Source organism: Anguilla rostrata, chromosome 13 (genome assembly GCF_018555375.3).
Source record: "Anguilla rostrata isolate EN2019 chromosome 13, ASM1855537v3, whole genome shotgun sequence".
Lineage (NCBI taxonomy): Eukaryota > Metazoa > Chordata > Actinopteri > Anguilliformes > Anguillidae > Anguilla > Anguilla rostrata.
The window spans coordinates 36,967,024-36,981,199 of NC_057945.1; the positions used below are offsets into that span (position 1 = coordinate 36,967,024).

Sequence of the window (14,176 nt, forward strand, 5' to 3'; positions counted from 1 at the left end):
AAAAGAAACTGTTGATAAAGATAATGCCTAAACAAAGAGAACAGATCCCACTTGGAGATCCATCATTTTCACCAAGCACTCAGAGCCAAGAAACAAATTACTCTAGCATTTCAGTGAGCTCCCCCTCCCTCCATCTCCGCACCCCAAGCAGCCTCATAATCTATTAAATGTTTAAATCATCAATTTCTGGTGCAGACCGAGGGGGGGAGAGAGTCGGGGCCGGTGGAGCCTCTCGACTCTCGCTGAAGGAGAAGGGAGAATTAAAACGCCATCTGTTGACCTTCAGTGAGAAGGGGGAAGAGGAAGGGAGGAGAGTAAAAAAAAAAAAAGAATCTATCAGGACCGGAGAGAGGGCAGCTCATTTGGAGGATTCCAGTGAAACTGATCCCGACAAGCTGATTAAGCCACACCTTTCACTGAGAAGAAAGAGAGAGAGAGAGAGAGAGAGAGAGAGAGAGAGAAAAGAACAACCGTATACAAAACTAAAGTTAAGGGAAAGAACGAGATGTAACACAAGTCTGCACGAGTGAGTGGACTGGATGTGCCAGTTCAAACTGAAAAGTTGCAGAGGAGAGGATCCTAACGGAAAAGAGAATCCGTTGAATCTGAAGATCTTTGCGGAATTGAGGAAAGACAGCGTTGAGAAACGGAGGGGAAGGCCGCAGAGGAGAAACGCGGCTGGGCTTCATCCCTCCATTTCATCCCTCCATTTCATCCCTCCATTTCATCCCTCTGTTAGATAATGCTGCAGGGAAGCCCTGCAGAACTGCTGCTGGACTCACGTTTTTTTTTCCGGTTTCACTAAGACGACGTCTTCTTCCAGAACTGGGATGCAAACCGCAAACCTCCTTTCTCCTGCGCTGTTGCTTCCAGCTCAATATTGTTCAAAGTCCAGTGTAATGCACACCGTACGCATGGGTTTGGGGGGAGGCCGGGAGACATTGTCACCCCCAAATTCTTCATATGAGTTACTCGCTAGACTAGCTGGTGTGCTTGTGAGACTTGCCATTTGACTATATGAGACCAGGTGGTCCAGCAATGCATCTCCCCCAAAGCTGGAATGAAACCTACGCCTGTGATGTGCTCCCATCCCACAGGTACACAGTGCACCCATCCCACAGGTAGACAGTGCACCGGCCACTCTGGGCCTCTAAGTTTCGCAGTCCTGCGATACCTGGAATTTATACACCCATTGGTTCTGTCTAAGATAAGTCAAGTCAAACCTTCCCATCATGGGAAATTTGGCTGGTCTTAGGTTTAAAAACAGGGGACATATTTATGTTAAGAAAGGCAGCATCACATGACACAAGCACAAACAGTACAAGTACACGATTACTAAAAACACTAAAAATTTTATTTAAAAAATGCCAAAAAAATGTAAGCACTTTAATGCAAGGCTCTCATGTCCAAATTTCAAATTTCAATTTCAAATTGAACGGTGTAAGATCACAGCTTTAAAAGCACTGCTAAAATATTAAAAATGTAAAGTGCTTATAAAGTGGTGGGTCCAAGGCTCACATGTGCAAATTTAGCCTCCCACACAATCCCTCTCATCTCCCTCGCTCACAAGAGCTCGCACACCGTTCCCGAAACACCAGCGTTTCTGTCTCAATTAATCGATCGCGGAAACGCTCTCGAGCGCACGCCCCGCGTCGCTCGAACCGCACGTTATTCAACGAGAGGAATCGCCTTCGGTCTGCCGTCCCCCCGCACCTCCTCCAGGATCCTCCGGTGTCAGGCTTCCGCTTAGCTCTGATCTGCGGCTTCTTCTAGTGCTCCTGGTAAAAAAAAATAAATAAATAAAAAACAGAGAACAGAAAAATCACCGCTCCACAATGCAGACCCTTAACTGGCTCAGCTGATCCATCGCTCTTCGCGAGGCGCCGAGACGAACCCGGCAGGTAGATTCCCTCCGCGGAGGACAGGCAGGGAGAGAGGGGGGGGAAGAGAACATCAGGACTAATTGGGTGTTCAGAGAGAGAGAGAGAGAGAGAGAACGGATTGGCCAGACACTGCTCCGGGGGGGGGGGGGGGGAGAAGAGGGGGCGGACACGTCCTGCGCGGCGAAATAATCACGGCGAAGCAGCGAGCAGCCGGCGCCGGACCCGCTAACGAAGGAAGCGCGCGCCGTGTTCTCGACAGGAAGCCGCGCCCGGAGCGGACCCGCAGGACGCGTCTACCCTCGGAAGAACACGGGTTTTCACTCAGAGCGCGAGCGTAAGGCGGAGAAGGCCTCTAAAAATAAGTTTCGGCGTAGCGGTTTGGTACCACCTCCGGAGCATAACCCTGTAGCAAACTGCTGGTTACCCGCCATTTTAAAAAGGGAATTGAGAAGTACACGCTCTCGAGAAGACACCGAAATAAGCAGCATCGCATACATTATGCAGCGTGTTTATAAACACGGTCCAATACATTGTATAGTTCTACTGCAGCCTCTATTCCCTTTCTGTACATTTGTCTACTAGCCCTAGCATCCTAATTCAACACAGCAGTGTAGCGAAGTCTGTAAGTATTTGGACAATGACACATTTTGTTGCTTTGGCTCTGTACTCCAACATACTGGATTTGAAATGGCAAAAATGAATGCAGTGTTAAACTCAGTGTTAAAGACTATCAGCATCAATGTGAGGGTATTTTTTTTTTTTACATACTGTGCCATGTTGTGTCCCCCGTATAGTCCACCCACTTACTATATAGGACGACTTATTGAATTTGTCTATTTACCTTGGGTCCCCTAAAATGGGGAGACATATATATATATATATATATATATATCCTACTGTGCTACAGCTAGCTGTGATCCTTACTAATCAGAGATCAGAGACCCTCACAGATGTTCTTCTCCCCATCAGTGCCTTTTCTTTGTAATATCATCTCGTTTTCTTTCTGAACCGCAAAGGCCTGCTTGAGCGTGAGCAATATCCAGGTTCCGATCATTTGCGGAGCTGAATCTGCAGACCTGAATGAGACCCTCTATATTTCTGCCTTTCTTTTCCTCGACTCATCTGCCGTAGCAGAGACAAATGTGCCGGCGTTGAGGCTGAACTGCAGTGCCCTGGAACCGATATCGCATGGCCCTTACAGGAATGACGAACATTTAACATTTGAAGCGAAGCGCACCGTTAAAAAACTGCTGGACACATCCTCAGTTGAAACGATCTCAGAAATTCAACTGAAGGACTGTGTAAGGACCCCTGATATGTTGGGCCCTGTGTCAAACCCAAAAATGCATTAAAATGGCAGTTATGACAGGGCTATTCTGGAGGGGTTCAGAGTGGGAGGGTCCCAACTGGCCGCATCCCCCGACAGACATTGTGGGTTTCTTAGGTAACTGCAGTGTGAGTCTCATCCCAAACCCTTTGCCGGTTAGTTTGCCCACGCGCTGTCGGCCATCAGGGAGAGAGAAGCCTCGCGCGCAATTGAGACAGAGCTCATCTGCAGTAGTTCGGCCTGCTGTGTTGAAAATAGTCATCATCACTGGCTCGAGGTCAAGAGCTTCAGACGAGAGGCTGCATTTTAGCTTCAGCGCTAACGGTGTGGGGGGGCGTGGGTGGGATGGTTGAGTTGGAGATCTCAAAAAACGAGGCGGTAAAAAAGGCCAAAAAAGTTTTTTAAGCGGTGATGAAATCACTCTCCGGTTCCTTTTCAGCCTAAGTTACATGCCTTGTGAATCTCGAAACGGGTTGAAAGTGTAATCCATGTAATGTGGTTCTCATTTGAATAATTTGCTTTTCCCTTTGAGGACGCTAACCTCACGGTTCTTTTTGAATCTTCTCTCTAGGCATTCCTGAACACGAACAGCTCCCTCCTCTTACTCCTGGGGTGTCAAGACATGAAAATGGCTCCCCACAGCTGAGGATGAACACAACCACAGTGAAGAATCTCACAAGACAGTGGATTGCAAAAGAGGGGTCACCTTAGGATTTCAAGATTACCTTAGAGCCTACCGCACATTTAAACAGAACAAAATCTCAGAAAAAGGCATGGTAACCTTAAAATGAGAACAATATAAAACGATAGAGAAAAAACAACAGTAACGCTGCATTCAGGTTCAACAGGATGCCAGACTCACTGTAAAATTAAAACCCGGAAACCAGTTGCACTCTTAACGAGGAAATTGTAAGCATCGCTCTTCTCGTTCGCAGCGAACCACTGAACGCATCGCTCAACTATGAACTAAAAGGACCACACCATCTGGGAGAACGACAGCATCTGTGCCACAGATCCCAGGAGCTCTAGACAGGCGCCGTACAGCCGCCACTGTGCTAGTCATTTCACCCCCTATTAGCCAGCACTCTGGGATCCACTTGTGCTCTCAGCTGGTGAGCCAGGGACACGTCCGCCTCTTTCCGCTGCTGCCGCAGCCAAAGCCTTCATCAGCCCTCATTAAAAACTGAAACCGATGGGAAAAGGCAAAACATCGACTTAATCGTACGAGGAGTGGATGGAATAAGTACAGTGTGTACGATATCCCCCCCCCTCCCCTCCCCTCCCCGTACCCCCGTCCAGTGAACTGCCTTGTTCAAAATGAGAAAGGACACCATGTTCTGGGTGCAAGCCCATCTCTTCCTGGGCGTGGCCGGTGCCTTGGTCATTCACTCCATGCCGTGGAAGGTGGCGTGCCCCGACCAGTGCGTCTGCCAGATCAAGCCGTGGTACTCGCCACAGTCCGTGTACAGGGAGGCCCCGACGGTGGACTGCAACGACCTCCTCCTGACCCAGCTTCCTTCCCAGCTCCCCCCGGAGACGCACACCCTGCGGCTGCAGAGCAACCTCATCAGCGCGCTGGACCAGAGCGAGCTGCCGGGCCTGGTCAACCTGACCGAGCTCGACCTCTCCCAGAACAGCTTCAGCAACAGCCGCCGCCTGAGGATCGCCGGCATGCCCGTCCTCCTGAGCCTGCACATGGAGGAGAACCAGCTGCGTCACCTGCCCGACGCCGCCTTCTCCGGCCTGCCGGGCCTGCAGGAGCTGTACCTCAACCACAACCGGCTCAGGAACATCTCCCCGGGGGCCTTCAAGGGCCTGGAGAACTTGCTGAGGCTCCACCTCAACTCCAACCGACTGGCGGCGATCGACCGGCGCTGGTTCCACGCGCTGCCGCGGCTGGAGGTCCTCATGATCGGGGGAAACCCGGTGGACGCAATCCAGGACCTCAACTTCAAGCCCCTGGGCTCCCTCCGCAGCCTGGTTCTGGCAGGGATGGGTCTGCGCGAGCTCTCCGAGAGGTCCCTGGAGGGACTTTATAGCTTAGAGAGCATCTCCTTCTACGACAACCACCTGACCAAAGTCCCGAAGGAGGCCCTGCAGCAGCTACCCGGTTTGAAGTTTCTCGACCTGAACAAGAACCCCATTCAACTGGTGCGGCAGGGGGACTTCAGGAACATGCTGCACCTAAAGGAACTGGGGCTCAATAACATGGACGAGCTGGTCTCGATAGAGCATTCTGCCATGGAGAACCTGCCGGAGCTCACCAAGCTGGAGATCACCAACAACCCCAGGCTGTCCTACATCCACCCCCAGGCCTTCCGGCGTCTGTCCAGCATGGAGAGTCTGATGCTGAACAGCAACGCCCTCAGCGCCCTCCACAGGGAGACCGTCAGCTCCCTGCCCAGCCTGCAGGAGATCAGCCTGCACACCAACCCCATCCGCTGCGACTGCCTGATACGCTGGGTGGGGGCGGAGGCCGACAGGCCCGTCCGCTTCATCGAGCCCCAGTCCACGTTCTGTTCCGAGCCCCCCGAGCTCAAGGCCAGGAGGGTGAAAGAGGTCTCCTTCCGAGAGATGGCCGACAGCTGCTTGCCCCTGATCGCTCCGGGGACGTTCCCGCCGTACGTACAGGCCAGGCAGGGAGAAAACCTGGTCCTCCACTGCCGGGCCCTCGCCGACCCCGAGCCGAGCATCTACTGGGTCACCCCCAAGGGCCTCAGGCTCTCCACCTCGTCCAGCTACGGTCCGTATCAGGTGCTCACGGAGGGCACCTTGGAGATCGCTGGGATCACTGCAGACGAGGCGGGTTTCTACACGTGCGTGGCTCAGAACCTCGTGGGTGCCGACACGCAGAGTGTGACGGTTCGGGTGGACGGCGTGGACGGTGCCCGACCCTCGAGCACCTGGCGGGGCAAGGACAACCTGGAGGTGAAGGACGTCCGGGAGCGCTACGCCCTCCTAGCCTGGCCCGTCAACTACAACGTGCCCTCCGCCCGGCTCTCCTGGCTGACCAACGAGAGCCTGGCGGACCGCCACAGGCACAGCGCCCGCATCCTGGCGGGCACCCAGGGCTTCAACCTCACCCGCCTGCAGCCTGGGACCCGCTACAGGGTGTGCCTGCACCTGGGGCCCAACGACACCTCCTGCGTCCACCTCAGGACGAAGGCGGTCCCGGCGAGCGCGGCCACCCCGGACCTGACCCCCGCGCTCCTCCTGGCGGCGTCGGCCCTCGTCTTCCTCCTGACCGCCAAAGCCTGCCAGGGCGGGGCCTCCCCGGGCTGGAGGAGGCCGGGACAGGATCCGCTGAAGGCCCAGGCCTGTCTCCTGCCTTCCGAGGTGAAGGGCCACGTGGCGGCGCAGTGCCCCCAGCAGAAGCAGCGGCAGGCCCAGGTGCAGCCGACGCAGACGCAAAAGCAGCAGCAGCAGCAGCAGGCGCACTGGCTTAAAACGAAGGAAGCCTCCAACTCCACCGGCACGGAAAACAGCGACGCTCAGCATCCACAAAATGTTCAGGGGCCGCCAGCGGAGTCCTGCTAGAGCCCGGGGCGGCACTGCCGAGGAACACCCCGAAACATAACGGGAACCTCTGTCGCTGTCCGCATAGCTCGCATCGCCAACTTCAAACCCCCAACAGACAAGTTCAGCAGTTACAAATCAACAAAAAAACAAACAAAAACAAAACAAGAAAACGAAAAAGTACACTTATTAATTGCTGCCAGGGAAGTGTTCTAATATTCAGTATGGTGGTGTAAAAAACAGATATGATTTGTATTTATTTTATATATGAATATATATTGAAAATCTGTTTGTTTGTGTATTCAGCTATATACACAGGAATCACTCATGCAAAAGAAGAAGTGTTGCACGCCTGCACTGCGTCGCAACAAGGAGGTTACAAATGATAACTCACATCAACGGAAATAATAATGCTTATATTTTTTCAAGCATTTAACAAGAATGACATATGATGAGAGGCGGACGATGGTTATTTTTTATTTTAGAAAATTTAAATACAACATTTCAACTAGGTCAGCGAGTGTGTCTCAAAATCGCACCAAAGGAGACAGAAACACTGTAGTTTAAAGAATAAATCCTTCAGGTACCACAGGTGATCTACAAAATGGTGATCTCTTTTTATTTTTGGATATTTACAGTTGACAGAAGGGGGAAAGACGATAAGCTGATGATTCCGTTACGTGTCGAAAGCGACACACGTTACTAGCGCGTCCGTTATGTAATCACTCCCATTGTTTTGCTTTGACTGCGCAGATCAAATCCTAGCGCAGCAGGATCCTAACGTCCCTGTTTAACGTTCCTGCTGAGACACATTTGCATACGGAAGCGAACGGGCAAAACGATCCATTGCATCGCCGGCAGCCCCCGGAGAGGGCCAACCGCCGACGGTCCGAATCCCTGAGACTCGACGGATCACCTGACCCCCTGCTCGCGATGGAACGGACCTCAAACGGGGGGCACCCTAACGAATCAGAGCGCCTAACGTTGCGAGACTGCACTGGGGGGGAACCAAAATGGGAGCGTGACTTGCGCGTTTTCCCAAAAAAAAACACTTATTTCTCAGTTCAAAGCTAAGCGGAGCGCGGGGGGGGGGGGGTGGACTGACAGAGGACAAAAGCGGTGTGTGAGCCCCAGAACCTATTCAGAGGGGTACCTTGAACAGGCACATTCTGGTCTCCCAGAAAAGCAGACCCCCCCTCCTCCCCCCACATCGTGTAACGGCAAAGCATTTCCTCTTTTGGCCCCGCCGACTCTTGTGGCAAGCGGGCGCTTGAAAGCCTCGCTTGTCTGAAACGCTCGAGAGCCGCCGTCGCCGCAGCCGCCACGGCTTCCTGGGACAGTTACGAGCGCTTTCGATTTACCGCGCGATAAACTGGCGCGGCGGACGGGAGACCACAAGCGACGCCTCGCCGGTTCACTCTCCCTTGACGAGGATATCGACGCAACAAGATACGGACGTCGACGCGACACAAGCTTTTTCTTCACAGATTCATCAGCAACTTTGTACGCTCGCTTTGTACTCCTACCGCATTTATAAAGGCCGGACAGTGTGTGTGTGTGTGTGTGAACCAGGAAAACATGGCCGTCGGGTAGATTAGAGACACGTCCTCACCATCCATCGCTGCAAAAAATATCGCTTAGCGAAATGGACATCGCGCATTCGGCCGACGGGAACCCCGTGCGTCAAAGATACTCACATGCCTTTCATTTCCTCTGAAGGGATGCCCATTTTCTAAAAATTGTGTCATTTTACGGTGTCCCTACTTTTGAGTTTTTGTAAATTAAGTGGTTGATGTAACTCCTTGTTTCAAAATAACCCTCTAACTCTTCCTGGTCCACCTCCCTTTTGTATCCATAGCTGTACATAAACAATCCGGATTTCCTATTCAGTGTACTGCTCTTCTTTCGATCAATAATGTAGATGATGACAGTGTGTTAAATTCTATTTTCAGCTATTATTAAAACATTTTGGACTGAAAAAAAAATGCAAGGTCTGTTTAATTAGAACATGTATTATGGATGTGTGGCCTGTGATTGCCAAAGGGATTTTGTTTTATATATGTCTCTGATTCCCAAGGCAAGCCAAAGAAACATAACCTGAAGCCAAAAATGGTTCCCTCCATCTTTGTTCTGCAGGAGGAGGAACCAAAGTCCCTCGACATCCGCATGCCTTGGAGGTAGTTATTGGCATCATTAAATTAATGATTTAGGTTTTTTTTTTTTTTTTTTTTAAACAGTGTGCAGAAAATATGCTAAGCTATAGCATATAGAATCAACACATATTTTAATTATCAACATAGTATCCGTTCACGTGCAAATCCCAGCTTGTTCTTTGATTAAATCTACAAATACGGAAGCTGATGATTAGAATAGACCATCTATACTTTCTGTCTACTACTGTCCAGATTGTGTACAACAACGTTATGTCTGGTCCAAAACGTGTACAGCTGGCAAGTTATGTCATGCATTGCCAACCATGTGGGGTGGGGGGGGGGGACCTTCCTTATTTCAGTGCAATTTTGTTTCTTGACCTGAAACTGTGACTTAACCAAAAATATTTTCATAGTTATTACACTTATTATTGTGGCAGCTGTCCCCAAGGACATAGTGTAGATCTCATTTCAACTTACTTTTGGGTGGACAACAAACATTTTCTTCAGGATTTGTTTTTAGGGGAGCACTAACAATACCACCTAACACAACAAGATAATATTGAGGGGAGTGGTGGCCTGAGTCCTCCATCGTGCTTAGGCCTCATGTGGTACATGCTCAGTGTTGAAACATAGCTCTAAGCTTCCATAGTTAGATCCATCATCCGGATCTACACCAGGCAGCATTGGCTCACACTCACGTCCATGACTGGAGCACTACAGAGCACACAATGGGACGGAATGGTCTGCAGAAGACACTGAGGGTGAGGGCCGCTACTCCTGAGGGGATTCTCCACTCCTTCCGGAACCATTCTCAGTCTCGTCTGCACCCTGCTCATGAATCCCCTCGAATAAGCGGCAGGGGTGTCGGCCAGATGCTAACGCCGTGCTCTTCATCGCAGAAGCAGATGGCAGCCGACCCCCCCCCCCTCCTCCCCCCACCCCCAGCCTCCCAAGTTGCCCCTTTCCTGGTCGTGTCACCCATATAAACGGCAATTACCGCCAGAATCCGTTTCCTCCTCCCCCCCGCTCCATCCCTCCCCCCAAATGGTAGCCATCAGAGGGTGATTAATGGGCGCAGGCGGGATGGAGAGAACGTCCTCTCCCCCAAGGCCTTTTAGCACACCTAGCGCGGGCGTGGAGTCCATGCGAATAGAGGATATGCAAACCGGCGAGCAAACAAACAAACTCATAAACAGCACCAGGCGAACGGGCACCGTGAAGCACGGACAAAGCTCACTCCCTTTCACACGAGCAGAGACGGTGACAGGATTAGGTCCATCACTCTGTTTAACCACGTAAAACGCACCGTAGTTTTTGGATCGTTAGAGAGAAATGCTTTTTTTTTTTTTTCCAGTAAGCAAAAACCTAATGGGCCAATGGCGTTCACATGCTCATCAGAAAGCCATATTCTAAAATTGTTTTTTGTAACAGCAATCAAATGATGAAGATGCAAAGCTCCTTTGCTGTCTGTTACTCACAGAAATTCAGTAGCTTTGTGGCAGCAAAGCCTGGCTAATTCTGATCATACAATGCTATGTAAAAAAAAGGTGTGTGATTCGCTCTGGATAAGAGCGTCTGCAAAATGCCTGTAATGTAATGTAATGCTTCTTTGAGTCATAACACAGTATACTTTTGGTTTCCTATAGTACAACCATTCTGGTCTGCAGCAGAGAAACCTCTGATTAGAGGCCAACGGCGATTTTTCCCCTCAGTGTGTCCCATAAGTGGCTTCTCTCCAAATCAAATGTGATCTAGAAAAACGAGCAGCTGGTGTGCGATTTGAAGAAATGACAGTCTTTGAGGGCGAGAGGCCAGTTGCAAAAAAAACAAAAAAATTCTAAACAACTCTCCTCTCCCACCCTTGGGACCAGATGTCAGTGGTGTGATTGATGTCTTTGGCTCGCAGCTTGCTTAGCTGAGACTTTAATAAGGAAAAATAGAGACGATTCTATTTTAGCAATGCATCTCAAAGGTTTTAAAACTACTGAAACGGCTGAGATTTGCGTAGTTTAAAGCTAGACCAGTAGAGCAATTTAAAAACATATCCATCAAAACCTGACAGCGCTCCGATGATGGTTTTTGGAACTAGGAACAGGTGTGACCACGCAAATGTCTTTACACACTTTACTCCACAGTATAAAAAAATGACATTAGAGCACTACATTCCCAGAAACCATATTTTCCAGCATTAGACAGTGAGAGAGAAAGTGAGAGGGAGGGAGGGAGACGCAAAGCCAGAGGAAAGAGTCAGAAAGAGAAAGGGAGACCGAGAATGAGACTGAAAGAGAAAGACAGAGAAAGAGAGAGAGGGATGGACAGAGAGAGAGAACCAGAAGGAATCACCTGTCCTTTCTCACACCGTTGTTTCATCCTCTGTTTTTTTCGAAATGCGGAAAGCGGCCATGTAGGACGATGATAGAGAAAAAATTGATTGTGAAATCTATTTAGTGTGGCTATTGATTTTCCCATAAGGGAAAGGACGGGAGGCCAGGGATGTGCAGTAATGCAATATGGAGCGGGGAGCGGGGAGAAATGGGGAGTGACACCGGCTAATGGAGCGGAACTGGGTTGCCAGGGGTACGGGATGTGTGCAGGGAGAGAGGGGGGGGGGTGGTTTGAGGTGTCTGCACCATGCCCCCCCCCCCAGGTCAGCTCCCCACTTTCTTCATCTCCAGATAGCGGGGCCACATCGCACCAGCGCCTCTCCCCCTTAGGGAAAAAGCGGAGGGATTCGTTTCCTCCTCCTCCTCTACCTACTCCCCCCCCCCCCGTTACCCTGGCCCGCGCGGTAATGGAGGGCCACCATCGGCGTGTTAGCGGAGGGATTCAATTTACGCCACGTCGATATCCGCGTCAGCGCCAGGGCGGGCGCTTCCACTGCGGCCCTGTCGCAGGAAGTCAAATCAGCGAATCGCTGCGCCATCCAGGGGTCGGCCCACCCCGTGGGGTAATTCGTTGTGATGCCCCCTCCCTGAACCCCAACCCCCCACCCCCCACCCCGCCGGTGTACAGACTCTTCTAATCTACTGGCTGAAGGCCCCCAGGAGGGGTCGATCACTGCAAGTCCCTGACTGCCAAACTTCCTGTCTCATTACCCGCGTGCAGACAGAAAGGGGGGGGGGGGCGAAGGCGCAACCCAGCGACACGGAACAAACGATCACCGCGGCAGCCACAGCGGCGGGAAAAGGGGTCAGGTTCACGGCGCAAAATCCCGAAAATCTGCAGACGCTCTCAACCCATCCCTCAAGCACTGCGTTTGAGAAAGATCGATTGAACGTTCCGCACCACCATTAGCACACGATGCGCCACCATGGTTTTTACAAAGTAATACTTATCAATGCGGTACACGACTTGTTAAGACTGCTTTACACTGAATTATGTATGGGTCTCCTTAACCCAGAACCCTATTCAACTTCGATAATACAGTTTAGCGCAAAATAGCGAAACAAACGTTTAACCGCAAGTTTGTCAGCATTCGTCGTGTCATCATAAAAAGCTGCATCGTAACACGAAAGATTAACCACGATATACTTTTTTTTCCAATGGCCACAGCTTTAATCCGCGCGCTTAAAAAAAAAAAAAGTCTGAAATATGAGGAATGGGAGAACAGATGACATCTGCCACCAGATTGCAGGCAGTTGCATCTCCAAGTGCCAAAACAGATATGGGCTGGCGTTCGCCGTGCCAAAACGGAATTTAGTCAAAGTGCCAGGCAACGCGCTCCTCTGCCAGATCGCTCCGTTCGCTGCAACCTGTTACCAGCAGCGCTTTTCCCTCGTCCCCTCGTATCGTAAACAAAGCAGAAAAAAGCCATGAAAAAACCCGGCCGCGATGCGCGCCGTAAATACAGCGACCGAATAAAACTGCCAGCGCAAACGGCCGTCTCTGCATGCAAAACAGTGAGCGGAGAAATAAACGAGGGGGGGACAGGGACAAAGAGAAGAATATTCAGACTTAAGGGAAAACGACAAAAAAAAATGACAAACAAAAAAAAACTGCACAATGTAGGAACACGTAGTTCTCTAGGACTGAACCTGGGATTCAGCCAGGAACAACAGTATTTGCTTCCGTAATAAACCTTCTCCTCTGAGAATAACTCCGGTGTCACGGATAAATACCTTTCAGGTGTGTGTGGCCATGCAGAGATGATAGCAGCTACCCCCCACCTCCCCCACGACAGCGAGCGTTTCCTAGGCGATTGCGATACCGACCGGCAGGTCCGCTAACGTCACCTGACGCAGCCCCCTCCTCATTAGAGCACTGACCTGGAATAGGAAGAGTTTGGCCCGTGTGATTAAAAGAGGAACACAATTTCCTTTAGCGGTACAGGTTTTCCCCAAGGGACAACTTCTCATTAAAGCCGCCGTGTCCCTGAGGATGTTAAAATGGAGGGACGCCAACACAAGTCTGCATAAACACATCCACGCTTTGACCACTGCTACATGTAAAGTGCTCTGATTCAGGTCACTTACCTCTGACTTCTCATTCACAACAAAACGCAACAAAGCACATTTATTTCACCCTGATTTCTTCCACTTTCCTGCACGAATCACAACACACCCATACCACGTCATGCATAATTAAATCATTGTTATGATTACGCTTTCATTCAAAGGGACATGACGGCACATCACACCATTTTTTTCAGGGGTTATTTGGAAAAAAAAATGAAATAAAAACAAGAATGTGAAATGGAAGATTCAGTACATAGTGTAATTCTGTACTCCAAAGAGCACTTCATATTCAACAAAATCCATGCATGTGCCATCATAGAAACCCATCCCCCCAATAAATAAATAATTTAATGGGATTTTTGTACGCATACTGCACCAGTTTCACACTCAATAGATCACTGTACACATACTGCCACCTAGTGGTTACAGTCAAGCGAGGACACTTTTGGTACTGTCAAGATTAAAACATATTGGTATTCCGTTTCTAGTACACTACAGCGACTTCGCCAGAGAAACCAGACCTGCCTCGTTGCGTTGCTAATGAGCCGCCGCTTAAAAACACCTGGGATCCAGAAAAGATTCATTAATAAGCGGGCGTTGAGAGGCAGCCATTTTGACACGCAGGAGTCCGTTTTCTTTTCTAGAACCTGCAGTAAGGTCTAGGACAGTCCGTTAGCCAGCCACTAATTTCAAATCCTGAATTAAACAGCAACGTGTCTTAAGACTACAAAATGAAATTCAGGATACAATGCTGAACATCACCTGTTCGCTGTGTTCAACCCAAATTTCGGACAGTACTACATTTTTATTGGTGCGCAAAAAAAAAAAAAAAAAAACCCAGTT

The 14,176-nt window shown here is 50.2% G+C and overlaps 1 protein-coding gene and 1 long non-coding RNA gene across 2 annotated transcripts in view; one reads left to right on the plus strand and one right to left on the minus strand.

Moving 5' to 3' along the window:
• Window positions 1–7,731, plus strand: part of lrrn2 (leucine rich repeat neuronal 2) — a 54,002-nt gene extending 46,271 nt beyond the window's left edge. Inside the window, exon 2 of the mRNA XM_064305147.1 lies at window positions 3,782–7,731. Coding sequence (XP_064161217.1) covers window positions 4,528–6,747 — 2,220 coding nt within the window. The 5' untranslated portion in view covers window positions 3,782–4,527 and the 3' untranslated portion in view covers window positions 6,748–7,731. The remainder of the gene's footprint in view (window positions 1–3,781) is intronic.
• Window positions 791–13,456, minus strand: LOC135237750 (uncharacterized). The gene is made up of 3 exons (XR_010324904.1): window positions 13,352–13,456; window positions 12,998–13,144; window positions 791–1,778 (listed from the first exon to the last, which is right to left on the minus strand). It is a non-coding gene; the product is annotated as an uncharacterized LOC135237750 (long non-coding RNA).
• Between the last annotated feature and the right edge of the window lie 720 nt (window positions 13,457–14,176).